The 15,000-nt window shown below is 46.2% G+C and overlaps 1 protein-coding gene and 1 pseudogene across 1 annotated transcript; one reads left to right on the top strand and one right to left on the bottom strand.

The window, feature by feature from the left end:
* Window positions 1–163: 163 nt before the first annotated feature.
* LOC134182453 (uncharacterized) lies at window positions 164–8,065 on the top strand. The gene is made up of 8 exons (XM_062649856.1): window positions 164–302; window positions 364–486; window positions 4,942–5,067; window positions 5,127–5,252; window positions 5,317–5,421; window positions 5,497–5,595; window positions 6,206–6,715; window positions 6,954–8,065. Exons 1-8 carry the CDS (start codon window positions 245–247, stop codon window positions 7,760–7,762), a joined length of 1,956 nt encoding a protein of 651 aa, XP_062505840.1. The 5' UTR covers window positions 164–244; the 3' UTR covers window positions 7,763–8,065.
* A 173-nt stretch (window positions 8,066–8,238) lies between these two features.
* LOC134182403 (6-phosphogluconate dehydrogenase, decarboxylating-like) overlaps window positions 8,239–15,000 on the bottom strand; it is a 9,024-nt pseudogene continuing 2,262 nt past the window's right edge.

Below are 15,000 nucleotides of genomic sequence, written 5' to 3'. Positions count from 1 at the left end.
ATGTTTGCTGCTTTGGATTTTCCAATCCAACATTTATTTATTAAATATGAAATATTGGTTTGTGATATTTTGTATTGTAGAAATTGAAATTTGTTGATAAAAGATTTTACATTTTATGCATCAATATGGCTATTAAAATATTGAAATCAATGACTGTTTAATAAAGTGTTATTGTTGTGTAGCTTATGCTTATTTGTCACGTTGCCTTCTCTTTCAATGTCTAACAAAAGAAGCAGAAGATGTGATGAGAGAAGGTTATGGTTTAGCATTCAGTACGGATGACGATGTTGTGAAAGCATACTGTAAGTATGGATGGTGTGTGAATTGAAATGTTGTTTGTTGTTGCTGATCGTGTTTGAGTAGCTGCTACTGTATTGGCTTATGCAATTCATCTAAATGAAGGAACAGAAGAGGAAGTGAAAAAATTGTTACAACAGGCTGATGGATGGATTGAAATGATGGGAGAAGGAGAAGACGAGGCACGTGGTAAGTTACAAGATGGAAATGAGTTTGAAGAGTTTAATGTTGACAGTAACATTGAGATTGACTCCTTACTTTCGCCAAAACTTGATTTAGCAAGACCATACTTACCTTTTTGTCCGTCTTTGAGAACTGCTCAGACCTGCTATTGCGAAGGTCTGGCTGATGGACGAGGGGCGGAGCCCGAGTCACTCACATGCCCAAATTGCTATTTGGTTGCGTGCTGGTAGGCAGGAGGGTCTTGGACCCGGACTCTGACCCAACAGGGGGAATTCTCATAGAGAATGAGCCCGCCCAAGTACGGAACCACCGAAACAAGAAATTAGATATACACAGTGGCATGGCAGTGGCGCCTGCAAACACAAAATACGACCTAGTCCAACAGCAAGTCAAAGAAGGCAGCGCTATTCTAACATCAGGTTACTAACTGACCTACACCGAGCTAGTTTCTAGACGTATATACAGTCCGCTTACTATACCAATTGACTGGAGACGGTAGCGAGGTCTGGCCCAGGCAAACGAATGTAGAGCTGGAAAGCGTCACTGCTCCATCTGCCCAAAGTCTTTACTGTTGAGTCTGAGACTCCCTTGGCCTTCGCCGTTATGGCTGCGCCGATGCGAAAACTGTGCCCAGTAAATCCATTGTCGTGTAGGCCTTCCGTGGCAAGTGTGCTGTGGACCTTGGACACCAGCTTCTGACGGGAAAGAGAAGATGCGTCAGAGTAGGTAAACAGTGGGCCCCGGTCTTGGCCTCGCTGCATTAGATAGGCCAGCAACGTCGAAACCGGGCAGATGTCGTGATAAATGCAACCCAGAAACACGTCGGCGCCGCAACGGAAAGGGTCTGTTTTCGACTGTTTCAGGCGCAGGCGGATCATTCTAGGATTGACTCGAGAGTCAAGATTGACGTCTAAAGTGCATCAGAAGCGGGACGCGGCTGGTACGTTGCTCTATAGCGCTGAGACCACGGTAGAGTTGTCGCATTTGAATTTAATCCTCTTCTCTCGCCACATACTTCCCCAGACTGCTGCTGCCAGAAGAAGCGGTAGAAACTCTTTCTGCAATAGGAAGAGGGCGCCATGAGTCGTTCCACTCCCACTGTAGCGATTTGCCTGATCACACTGTGCCACACCCATGTCCCTGATGCGTGGGAGCGAACGATCACCGATGGTACTGCGCGTCCCAGCATCTGAAGCATCGACGAGCCGTTCCAGTCGGTCATAAAAGTGTCCCATCATTGCAGGTCTGCTAAAGCTTCTTTGTTGAGGCGGACACGATAATGGAGATGCTTCACACAGGACGACAGGTCAGTAAGCCTGCGTAAGAAAATGCGCCCGGTTTTACCACTGTTGCCACGTGGTGGAGAGAACCGATAAGAGACAGCAACTCTCTTTTCGTGCACGACCGACGACCGAGCCACCGGCGAACCTGTGCTTGAATGCGACACAGCTTCTCAGCGGGGAGCATGATGAGCCCATGATCGAATCAAGTTCTAGACCCAAAAACTGTATTCTCGTTGATAGGCCTTCTAGCTTGTGCCACGCTACCGGAAAGCCCATCTCTGAGCACGTATTTAGCGCTATGGCTAGGTCACGATCGCACTGCATTCTGTCGGGGCGACCAAAGAAGAGGAAATCATCCAAGTAGTGAATACTGGAGCACACACCGAGGTTGAGCATGATCCACAACAAGGCGTCTGCCACTGCCAAAAATATCTTGGGCGCAGATATTAGACCAAACGGCAATGCACGATCTAAGTACACTTTACCCTGCCAGCGGATTCCTAGGAGGTGCCAGTCGGATGGATGAACCGGGATGTGACGTAGATGCTTTGGATGTCTAGTTTGGCTAGCAGGTGCCGTTACCCAGTTCAAGGATGTGCTAAGGTGCGACGTCAACGCTGGTATAAGATAGTGTACACACGTCTCAGTCAAAGCCCTCATTGACGCTAGCCGAGTGTGGTGACGACAAGTCGACGATGAGACGCCATCGATCTGGCTGGTGCGCTTTTGGGATGACTCCCAGCGGGTTAACCTGTATGTCTATCGACTGCCACTGCATAGGGCCTGCGAGGCAACATGCCTTACGCTCTTGATTCATGTAACTGTCAACGATCTTGATATTGGCCATAGCCGACGACATGTTACGACGCGATTGTCTGCAAGCAGTTCGAGTGTGGTCAAATCCAATGCGAAACTGTTAGCCAGACCATCCAAGATGTAGTCACGGAAGGATACGTCCGGGTGGGTAGCAAGCTCACGAGTCCAAGAACGTATACGTAGTGCCAGAGGGGAGAACGAGAGATCCGTGTCTATCAGCACGCGAGCTCCGCAGGACGACAACTCTCCAGCGTTGACAAGTCTTTCATGTAGGGGTACTTGCCATTGAACCGTTACATGCCGCTAAGTTCCGGACGGACATGTTCCCTAGCGAGTACAACGACATGAGAGGTAGCCGCACCCAAAGACAGAAGTGCACCAGTATAGTGAACAACACAACAGATACTAACGGGCTGATAAAAATAACCGGTATGCGTTTACTGTTAGCTATGACAAGCCGAGTGCGGCTTAATTCAGCAAAGAAAAACAGCCAAGCAGCGGTAACCGCAGGCAACAAGCAAACCAGCAGTTCGGGCAAGTAAGCTGGTTCTGCGCTACTTACTGGTCCAGCGTGCATCCTCTTCACTTGTGACGGGATTCGTCGGTATGAAGATGAATCGTCTTCTCTCCTGGTTCATGATTAGATGCGTCAGGACTGGCGTCGCATCGGTGATCTGTGTGGCGGCATCACAGACAGACGTGTCTGTAGGTACAATCCGCCCCGTTACAGGTACCGAAGTTGTACCTATGGCATATCAGCTGTTGAGCGGCCGAGTAGGAGCTGCCCTTGTCCGATCAAGTAGACTGGCGTTGAGTTTGGCGGGAGGTGTTGCAGTTAGCCTCTGTCGTGTCACCCGGCTTTTGATGTGGGCACAAAGCGCATGCTGCGGTGCTATGGTCTGGCTCTAGACAGTGCAAGCAGTGGCTGGCAGGCGACTGGTCCATTGCTAAAATGGTAGCTGCATACAGGGAAGCGTGCAACTGGCCCCAGATGATGGCCAGCGAGTGGGCGGCCAGCTGCCTAAAACGCGTGTCGTACAGCAGCCATCCCGTTCCGGAATGGTATTGCGCTTCATGGACGACCAGTTGGAGGTACGCCATGAGGTCGAGTGTACGGGACGGAGAGGGCCAAAGCACGGTGGCCGCGTAGATGGCAAAACACTTTGTGACTACCATGACGTACAGTCGGTCACGTTGCAGTGACTCAGGCTGAGCCGTAACAACATGGCCTCATGCAAGAAGCTGCAGCGGCATTAGCACCACAGCGGTGGAAGACAAAACTTGGGTATACGCTGTCAAAACAAGCGGTTCTTTAAAAGCAGTATCAGTGGTAAGAAAGACGGCGGTCTTCGCGATAACAAATAGAAAGACAGCGGTCATTACATAACACGTATGCAATAAAGAGCATGCAGATATCTTAGTAAGCCACATGATGCAAACAACAGAGAGCTGAACAAAAATGTTAGTTGGCCTGGGTGCAAAGTCAAGGACGGCTATGTTTAGCAAACCTGTTAGCAACAGCTGTCTTAGTGCGTATGCGATAACTATGGCAGATAGCAACCTCGGCAATATATCTATAGGCAATCAGTGAAGCGAAGAGCATGCATGATAGCCGGTATCGGTCAAGAATGCGAATTGCGTCCCTGCTGGTCGCGGTAAGCCACAAACAGCCTTACTGCAGTAGTTTACTTTCCGCGCGTGCGCGCCGGACCTCCTGCACAGCCACATTAGCACACGAATCGACTTGAGTTGCACGATGTGAGTGGCATAGCAGCAGTGGTGAACAGAAAACTGCTCGGCGGTTACGCGAAAGACTACCAATAGAGCTTAAATGTATGTACTAAGAGTCATAAAAGGAAAACAAAGGCGCTGACCGACGACTGATGTGTGACAAAAAAATGATCGTCGACCCGTGTAACAATGTATGCTACCAACCAACCACTGCACTGCGCTAACAGACTGTTGGGCTAATACTTGATGCCGCACCGCTTCTGTTCAGGGTGGCGAGCTCCACTCGAACCGCAGTCCACGCTGTTTCCGCCATCAGAGCCTTTAGTTCCTCTAGAGGAATAGACACTTGACTGCTCGCACTTGAGTCGGACACGCTGGAAGAAGAATGTTCAGCCATTTGGAGGGCAACAAATTTGAGCTTGTGTCACAATGGCACAAAAGCTAAGACTAAGTTGGTGTGATAACGTTAAGCGCATGCGTCCTAATTCTGGTACCACTCCAGGCCCAACATGTGCGCCGGCTCATGGGGTGGAGTCAACCTCGTGTAACTACACTAAACACCATTAATCATTGAACTTGTGAGTGTGTTAGATGTGTGACATACGTTGCTGACTTGTGTTGTGTTGTGTAGTGTTGAGTGAAATGGGAGAAGTATTGGTGATAAGGGGTGACTACAAGGGTGCTGATAGGATACTGCAGAAAGCAGCAACAATGCAAAGACACATTTTACCAACCAACCATTGGGAGACTGCTATAAGTGAGAGATTGTAAATATGAGAATTGTCTCTTAATTATGTTTATTGTTCCTTTGTTCAGCTCTTTGTCGTATGGCAGAGTGTAAAGTTAAACAAGACCAACAAATGGCTGCTTTGCCATTGTTCCACGAGTCATCAGAAATGATGAGTAAATCAATAGGTGTGGAACACCCAATAAGAGGAAGAAGTAATTCATTGTCTAGAGTCATATTTTGTTTTGTTTTAACTGTAGAATGTTTATTTGTATTCAGGTTTATTTGGTGTTGCTAAAGTCCTTTTGAGACAACAGAAGTGGCAAGAAGCAGAAACCATCCTAAAGGAAAGTGTCAATATTTTGCATCCCACAACAAGTGCAGGTGTGTTGTCACATAAAATGATTAGAAACGATAGAATGTGGACAAAGTAGGAGTTCTATCTTATTGTGTGTATAGCAATTCGAGATCTGAACTATTGCTTACGAATGCTAAAGAAAGATCAAGAAGCAGTCGACATTTTGCAACAACATCAACGAGTTGTTTCTTATGATCAAGGTATACACTCATTTACTTATGAGCTCCCAATTATTCTTGCAGGAAATTTTTGTATAAACTGTGCTGTAGTGACTTTCCTTATACTCAATGAGCAGACGATTCAAATACAATTTGCATTAGCTAAGTCAGTTGGTGATGATGAGGTCACATGTAGCATGTAATGTGACACGAGATGAACGTAAAGATGGGCAGCATTCCTGCCTTATTTTATGTAACCCAGTCATCCAACATGTACAACTATTATCTACCATCACTCTGTTGTTCTTTTAAGATATTTACTATCCACCACTGCTCTAGTTGCAAGTAAATTTTGTTTATTTTCACTAAAATCTGACAAGCAGACGGATGTTGTATGTCATGAATAACACATTAAGATTCTAGATCTGTTGAACACATCAGACAGTCATTTCCATGTTGTATCAGTAATGTATGTTGTTGGTTTAAACAAACTGTGAGAAGGTGACACTAAATATTTTTACCTTCATGTGATAGATTTGTTTGTTGACTGTTTGTCTATCTACATACTCGGTCTTCTGTCTTCTTACTCACCCATCTGTTTATCTGTATTATTGCTTGTTTGAGTATTAATCTTTATTATTTATTTTTGTAGTCGAGCATCAAGCAAGTGCATTTCAAGTCGATGATTTACAAAGAGAGTTGGAGCAACTTAGAGAAAGCAATCGAGCCATTCAAGCAGAGAAATGTGCCATTCAAGCAGAGAAATCTGCTTTACAGCAGCAATTGGCTGATCAGGAGGCTGTAACTCGTGCTGTCACTGATGAGAATGAACGTCAAGTAGGAGAAGTAAGGAGATTGCTGCAGCTCATGCAGGAACGTGATGAAAACAACAGACGACTACAGAACCAACTCAGCACACTGACAAATCAGTTGGATAACAAGGAGAGACGGCTGCAACAACAGGGAGGAGAAATTGATGTTTTGAGGCACGAGGTGCAAGAGGAGCACACGACTAATGAACGTCTGGCAAGAGACTTGCAACGAAGTGAAAGAGCAGTGCAGGAACTGGAGAGACTTCAACATCAATATGACAGCCTTGTACAGATCCATGATGACAGTTTACAAATGACTGGATTAAAGTTGGGAACAGGAGGTTATGGAGGTAACAGAAATGAGTAAATTGTTTGCTTAACTATACAGTAGAGCACCACTTATCTGGACAGGATTGGGTCAGAGGGTGTCCAGATACCCAGTATGAAGCACTTTGTTAACATGTGGCTGTAATATTATTTTTCCATCATTGATTTTGTGGCCACATGATGACCAGGTGGCAGAGATGATCTGTCCAGATAATAAGTGCTCTACTGTATGTGTATGTGTGTATTGATGGTGTATTGTAGAGGTTGGTGTTGGCATGTGGAGTGGTGTAGCAGTTGCTGTTAAGACATTTCATGAAGAACCGGTTAGAGTAACTGATTTCAATATTTCATTGATTCGACGTGAAGTGTCGGTGTCCAGTCGTGTCCATCACCCCAATGTCGTATCCATCTGTGGAGCTATCGTTGAGAATGAAGTTCCTCTTCGTATCGTCATGGAGCTTTTGGAAGGATCACTGAAAGATGTGATCAATGCTGCTTTGAGAAGCAGATATCTGTCCATGAGGGAACAAGTGGATATAGCTGTGGGATGTCTGTGTGGTGTGATGTATCTTCACCAGCTGCAGCCTGCTCTTCTTCATGGAGACATTCGTTCTACCAACATTCTCATCAGCAAGACCATGCAAGCCAAAATCGGTGATCTGGGCTCTTGTCGCTTCTCTAACGAGTCACTTTCTGTTGGTCCTCTCAGTCCACAATACATTGCACCAGAACGAGTTGTGGAAGGTCGTGCAGCGGCCCCAAGCAACACAACAGAAGCTGACATGTACAGCTTGGGAGTCACGTTTGTTGAGTTATTCACAGGAGTTGCTACAGAGAGAAAATTACGTGAGAGGCAGTTTCGAGCTGTTCCTTATGTTCCACTGCAGGACATTTGCTATGCTATGGCAGAAGAGAATCCACGTGATCGCATTTCTGCAGCAGCAGCTCTCATGCAAGTGAATGCAGTGAAGCAGAATGATGAGTACACTTCCTGTCCTCCCAAAAGGATGGTGAAAGGCAAGAAACGCAAAGAAGACAAAGTGACACTCGTAGAGATGCCGTGGATGTGACTTAGGAGCAGATAATTGTGATGTATTTGTTTGTCTGTTTGTCTCAATTCATCCAACTTTGCTGCTTGTTATAAATGCAATAGATGATGTTGCATGTGTGTAGTCTGCTGTGCAATTTGAGTTGACATTGAACTTTTTGATAGTCTAGCAGTCAGTCTCACAGTTTTTACAGTTTGTGTTGATGTGAACTACAGGAAAACGTTTGACACTAAATGAAGCTCTTTATAGACATTTAAATGTTGTTTGTCAGTTGTGCATGTCAATGCTGCAGTGAAGTGTCAGTCTATTGGGATTAAAAATGATACAGCTTGCCTATTCACCTTGAATGCTTGTCTGTTTGTATGTACATTCTGATGGATAATAGGCAAGACACACAACCTGTGATTAGAAACTATTGAGAAATTGTGATTGTGCTGACAGTAGCATCAGCTTTTAGCCATGTGTCTGTCCATGTGTCTGTCTAATAATCAAGATATTCACCCGTGTCTAGCAACCTACAAACCCAGCATGTCAATCAGTAATGATTATTAATATCAAATTGATGATCAATGAGAACAAGGAGAACAACTTACTTGTACTGCACCTAATTCATCAGAACAACCAATACAACTGTTGGGAGTAAATGATATCAGACAGACATCCATTTGAGCTAAAATGACAGCAACATACAATCTCATGCTGTCAAGATCACAACAGCATCACTGCAATTGAAACACAAATGTTAATATCAATGGCTACACTTGACCAATCAGGCAGTGTAAGTGGACGACGAGACAGAACCACCACCGTGGCCGGTCCAATTGGTGTAGATGAATTGACCGGGTTTGGAGAGCAGCTCATACGTGTGAGCACCAAAGTAATCTCTCTGGGCCTGGATGAGATTAGCTGGCAAGCTGCCTGATCTGTAGCCATCGTAAAAGGCGAGAGCAGTGCTGAAGCATGGAGTGGGGATACCAAGAGTGACAGCCATTGCACAGACTTTACGCCATGATGCCTGCAAGTAAGACAAAGGTCAGCAAAGAAAGACAGATAGACAGACAGACATACAGACAGACAAACAGACAGACAGACAGACAGACAGACAGACTAGTGGTGTCCCATCGGTGTCTTTCTAAGCCAAAATGTTCTGTGTGATTTCAATAAGAAAAGAGTCGAGTTCGCCTATGTTCCATTCCCCAAACACGCCACTCATCTCTCTCATCTTCACTCATCCCAAGTGCATCCCTCATCAGATGATATGCCTCACAGATGAGCTACGACACAACATAACAAATTACACCAAAACAATATTTCACACTAGACATTCAGCCATACAATACACTAATTAAATTAATTATTATTAATTAATCAACTAATTAATTATTAAATAAATAAAATTTAAATAAATAGATAAGTAGACAGGGATAGATGTTGATGGATACACAAACAGTCAGACAGATGCAATAAAGAAATAAATTGTGACTGTCATTACACCTGCATGTCTCCACACTCAATACCATTCTGCACCATCTTGACATAATGCCCAGCACCATCAGCTCTAACCTACACAAACAAAACATCCTAATAAATACATACTGTCAACAGTATTATGTTGGTGACTTACCCAGTCACAGCACGGCTCTCTGTTGACTTTAGCAGAAATGCCTTGGAAGATGGTTTTGATGTGAGGCCTGAAAACAACACACAAATGCTTTGAAACCGTCATAGACACACAGACAAACAGATACACAAACAAACACAAATAGTAGACTCGACCCAGTCTTTCTCCACCGTCGTCATTCCCGGATAGTCAATCCTCGCCGTAGAGACTGGTTTCAGACCGCCCACTGATGTCACTAAATGCACTAAGTGCTTGCCATTAGTGCAATCTGTATCAGTGTGCACAACGACGCGAAGTTTATCAGACGTATATTGTTCCAATAAACGGCTCCTGGGAGCCAATAATTTATGCAAGACGTAATCAAACAGCCAACGATCTCGTACGTTCCACAAATACAAGCAGGCATTGCACTTCAACACATGAACTGCGTCTCAGCCGTTTCTTGTCTAGACCCATTTGCATCGGATTCGGAAGCTCTTGGAGCCAAACTCATAGTGCAAACGACGTGTAAGACGCCCAGATCGTAAGACAAAGACAAAACTCCCGTTCATAGGCCGTGCTAACTCATAGATCAATGCGAATCTAAGTGCACAAAGCAATAGGAACGCTCTCCTAGAAATTTGTAAAGTGTTTGTGCGCCACGCCTTGCAACCACAGCAAGGGTGGTTACCAGGCATGTGGAAATTGTTCAAGGCAGCTGCCACACACTGTGCACTAATGGCAGCATTTAGTGACATCAGTGGGCAGTCTGAAACCAAGTCTCTCTACGACAAGGATTGACTATCCGGGGAATGACAACGACAGAGAGAGACTGGGTTGAGTCTACACAAATAGAGAAACAAACAATAAACAAACACAGCCAGACAAACAAACAGACAAATGCAATGACACAAACAGAAGTAAGACAATGAACCAACATACAAGTCATGCATCATACCAAGCCTTTTCTGATCCTCCTGGCATGAGTGAAGGTCCATAGCGAGCTCCGTCTTCTCCACCAGACACACCACTTCCAACAAACAAGATCTTCTTCTCTTCCAGACTTTTAGCTCTTCTCTGCGAGTTGGTATACTGCGAGTTTCCTCCATCAATAATGATGTCACCATCTTCCAACAATGGAATCTAAGAAACAAAAATTGAAATAAAAATCAAATTTAGAAAAAGTGATTAATTAATTAATTAGTATTAAACCCTTGCAAACATTAAGTTTACTATATGCCACTAACACAGTTGACTACAAGTTACTATATTTTCTCAATTACAAGCAACAGTTCTTATTGTTTCAGTGTGTAACATTTCAGATTTCATTCTAGAAAAAGATGGCAATTTCATGTTGTTTAACAGATTTTTGCTATTTCCATTATGCACGTGCACGCGCGCACTCGTGTGTGTGTCCATTGGAAGTGAGAAGCCAAAGGCCAAAGTCAGAGTTTGTTAACTACCTTCTGCAGCATGGTACAGCACACACACACACACACACACACACACACACACACACACACACACACACACACACACACACACACACACACACACACACACACACACACACACACACACACACACACACACACACACACACACACACACACACACACACACACACACACACACACACACACACACACACACACACACACACACACACACACACACACACACACACACACACACACACACACACACACACACACACACACACACACACACACACACACACACACACACACACACACACACACACACACACACACACACACACACACACACACACACACACACACACACACACACACACACACACACACACACACACACACACACACACACACACACACACACACACACACACACACACACACACACACACACACACACACACACACACACACACACACACACACACACACACACACACACACACACACACACACACACACACACACACACACACACACACACACACACACACACACACACACACACACACACACACACACACACACACACACACACACACACACACACACACACACACACACACACACACACACACACACACACACACACACACACACACACACACACACACACACACACACACACACACACACACACACACACACACACACACACACACACACACACACACACACACACACACACACACACACACACACACACACACACACACACACACACACACACACACACACACACACACACACACACACACACACACACACACACACACACACACACACACACACACACACACACACACACACACACACACACACACACACACACACACACACACACACACACACACACACACACACACACACACACACACACACACACACACACACACACACACACACACACACACACACACACACACACACACACACACACACACACACACACACACACACACACACACACACACACACACACACACACACACACACACACACACACACACACACACACACACACACACACACACACACACACACACACACACACACACACACACACACACACACACACACACACACACACACACACACACACACACACACACACACACACACACACACACACACACACACACACACACACACACACACACACACACACACACACACACACACACACACACACACACACACACACACACACACACACACACACACACACACACACACACACACACACACACACACACACACACACACACACACACACACACACACACACACACACACACACACACACACACACACACACACACACACACACACACACACACACACACACACACACACACACACACACACACACACACACACACACACACACACACACACACACACACACACACACACACACACACACACACACACACACACACACACACACACACACACACACACACACACACACACACACACACACACACACACACACACACACACACACACACACACACACACACACACACACACACACACACACACACACACACACACACACACACACACACACACACACACACACACACACACACACACACACACACACACACACACACACACACACACACACACACACACACACACACACACACACACACACACACACACACACACACACACACACACACACACACACACACACACACACACACACACACACACACACACACACACACACACACACACACACACACACACACACACACACACACACACACACACACACACACACACACACACACACACACACACACACACACACACACACACACACACACACACACACACACACACACACACACACACACACACACACACACACACACACACACACACACACACACACACACACACACACACACACACACACACACACACACACACACACACACACACACACACACACACACACACACACACACACACACACACACACACACACACACACACACACACACACACACACACACACACACACACACACACACACACACACACACACACACACACACACACACACACACACACACACACACACACACACACACACACACACACACACACACACACACACACACACACACACACACACACACACACACACACACACACACACACACACACACACACACACACACACACACACACACACACACACACACACACACACACACACACACACACACACACACACACACACACACACACACACACACACACACACACACACACACACACACACACACACACACACACACACACACACACACACACACACACACACACACACACACACACACACACACACACACACACACACACACACACACACACACACACACACACACACACACACACACACACACACACACACACACACACACACACACACACACACACACACACACACACACACACACACACACACACACACACACACACACACACACACACACACACACACACACACACACACACACACACACACACACACACACACACACACACACACACACACACACACACACACACACACACACACACACACACACACACACACACACACACACACACACACACACACACACACACACACACACACACACACACACACACACACACACACACACACACACACACACACACACACACACACACACACACACACACACACACACACACACACACACACACACACACACACACACACACACACACACACACACACACACACACACACACACACACACACACACACACACACACACACACACACACACACACACACACACACACACACACACACACACACACACACACACACACACACACACACACACACACACACACACACACACACACACACACACACACACACACACACACACACACACACACACACACACACACACACACACACACACACACACACACACACACACACACACACACACACACACACACACACACACACACACACACACACACACACACACACACACACACACACACACACACACACACACACACACACACACACACACACACACACACACACACACACACACACACACACACACACACACACACACACACACACACACACACACACACACACACACACACACACACACACACACACACACACACACACACACACACACACACACACACACACACACACACACACACACACACACACACACACACACACACACACACACACACACACACACACACACACACACACACACACACACACACACACACACACACACACACACACACACACACACACACACACACACACACACACACACACACACACACACACACACACACACACACACACACACACACACACACACACACACACACACACACACACACACACACACACACACACACACACACACACACACACACACACACACACACACACACACACACACACACACACACACACACACACACACACACACACACACACACACACACACACACACACACACACACACACACACACACACACACACACACACACACACACACACACACACACACACACACACACACACACACACACACACACACACACACACACACACACACACACACACACACACACACACACACACACACACACACACACACACACACACACACACACACACACACACACACACACACACACACACACACACACACACACACACACACACACACACACACACACACACACACACACACACACACACACACACACACACACACACACACACACACACACACACACACACACACACACACACACACACACACACACACACACACACACACACACACACACACACACACACACACACACACACACACACACACACACACACACACACACACACACACACACACACACACACACACACACACACACACACACACACACACACACACACACACACACACACACACACACACACACACACACACACACACACACACACACACACACACACACACACACACACACACACACACACACACACACACACACACACACACACACACACACACACACACACACACACACACAC

This window comes from Corticium candelabrum, chromosome 7, assembly GCF_963422355.1.
Source record: "Corticium candelabrum chromosome 7, ooCorCand1.1, whole genome shotgun sequence".
NCBI classification, from domain to species: Eukaryota; Metazoa; Porifera; class Homoscleromorpha; order Homosclerophorida; family Plakinidae; genus Corticium; species Corticium candelabrum.
Note: the sequence above shows the minus strand (reverse complement) of the source record. Positions and strands in the feature narration are given on the sequence as shown.

What these genes read in the sequence shown, in the direction of transcription:
- LOC134182453 (XM_062649856.1), top strand. Translation starts at nt 245, where the DNA reads ATGAGAGAAGGTTATGGTTTAGCATTCAGTACGGATGACGATGTTGTG. An exon ending in AGGAGAAGACGAGGCACGTG is followed by an intron (nt 487 to 4,941) that starts GTAAGTTACAAG and finishes TGTGTTGTGTAG; the next exon opens with TGTTGAGTGAAATGGGAGAA. An exon ending in AGTTGTTTCTTATGATCAAG is followed by an intron (nt 5,596 to 6,205) that starts GTATACACTCAT and finishes TTATTTTTGTAG; the next exon opens with TCGAGCATCAAGCAAGTGCA.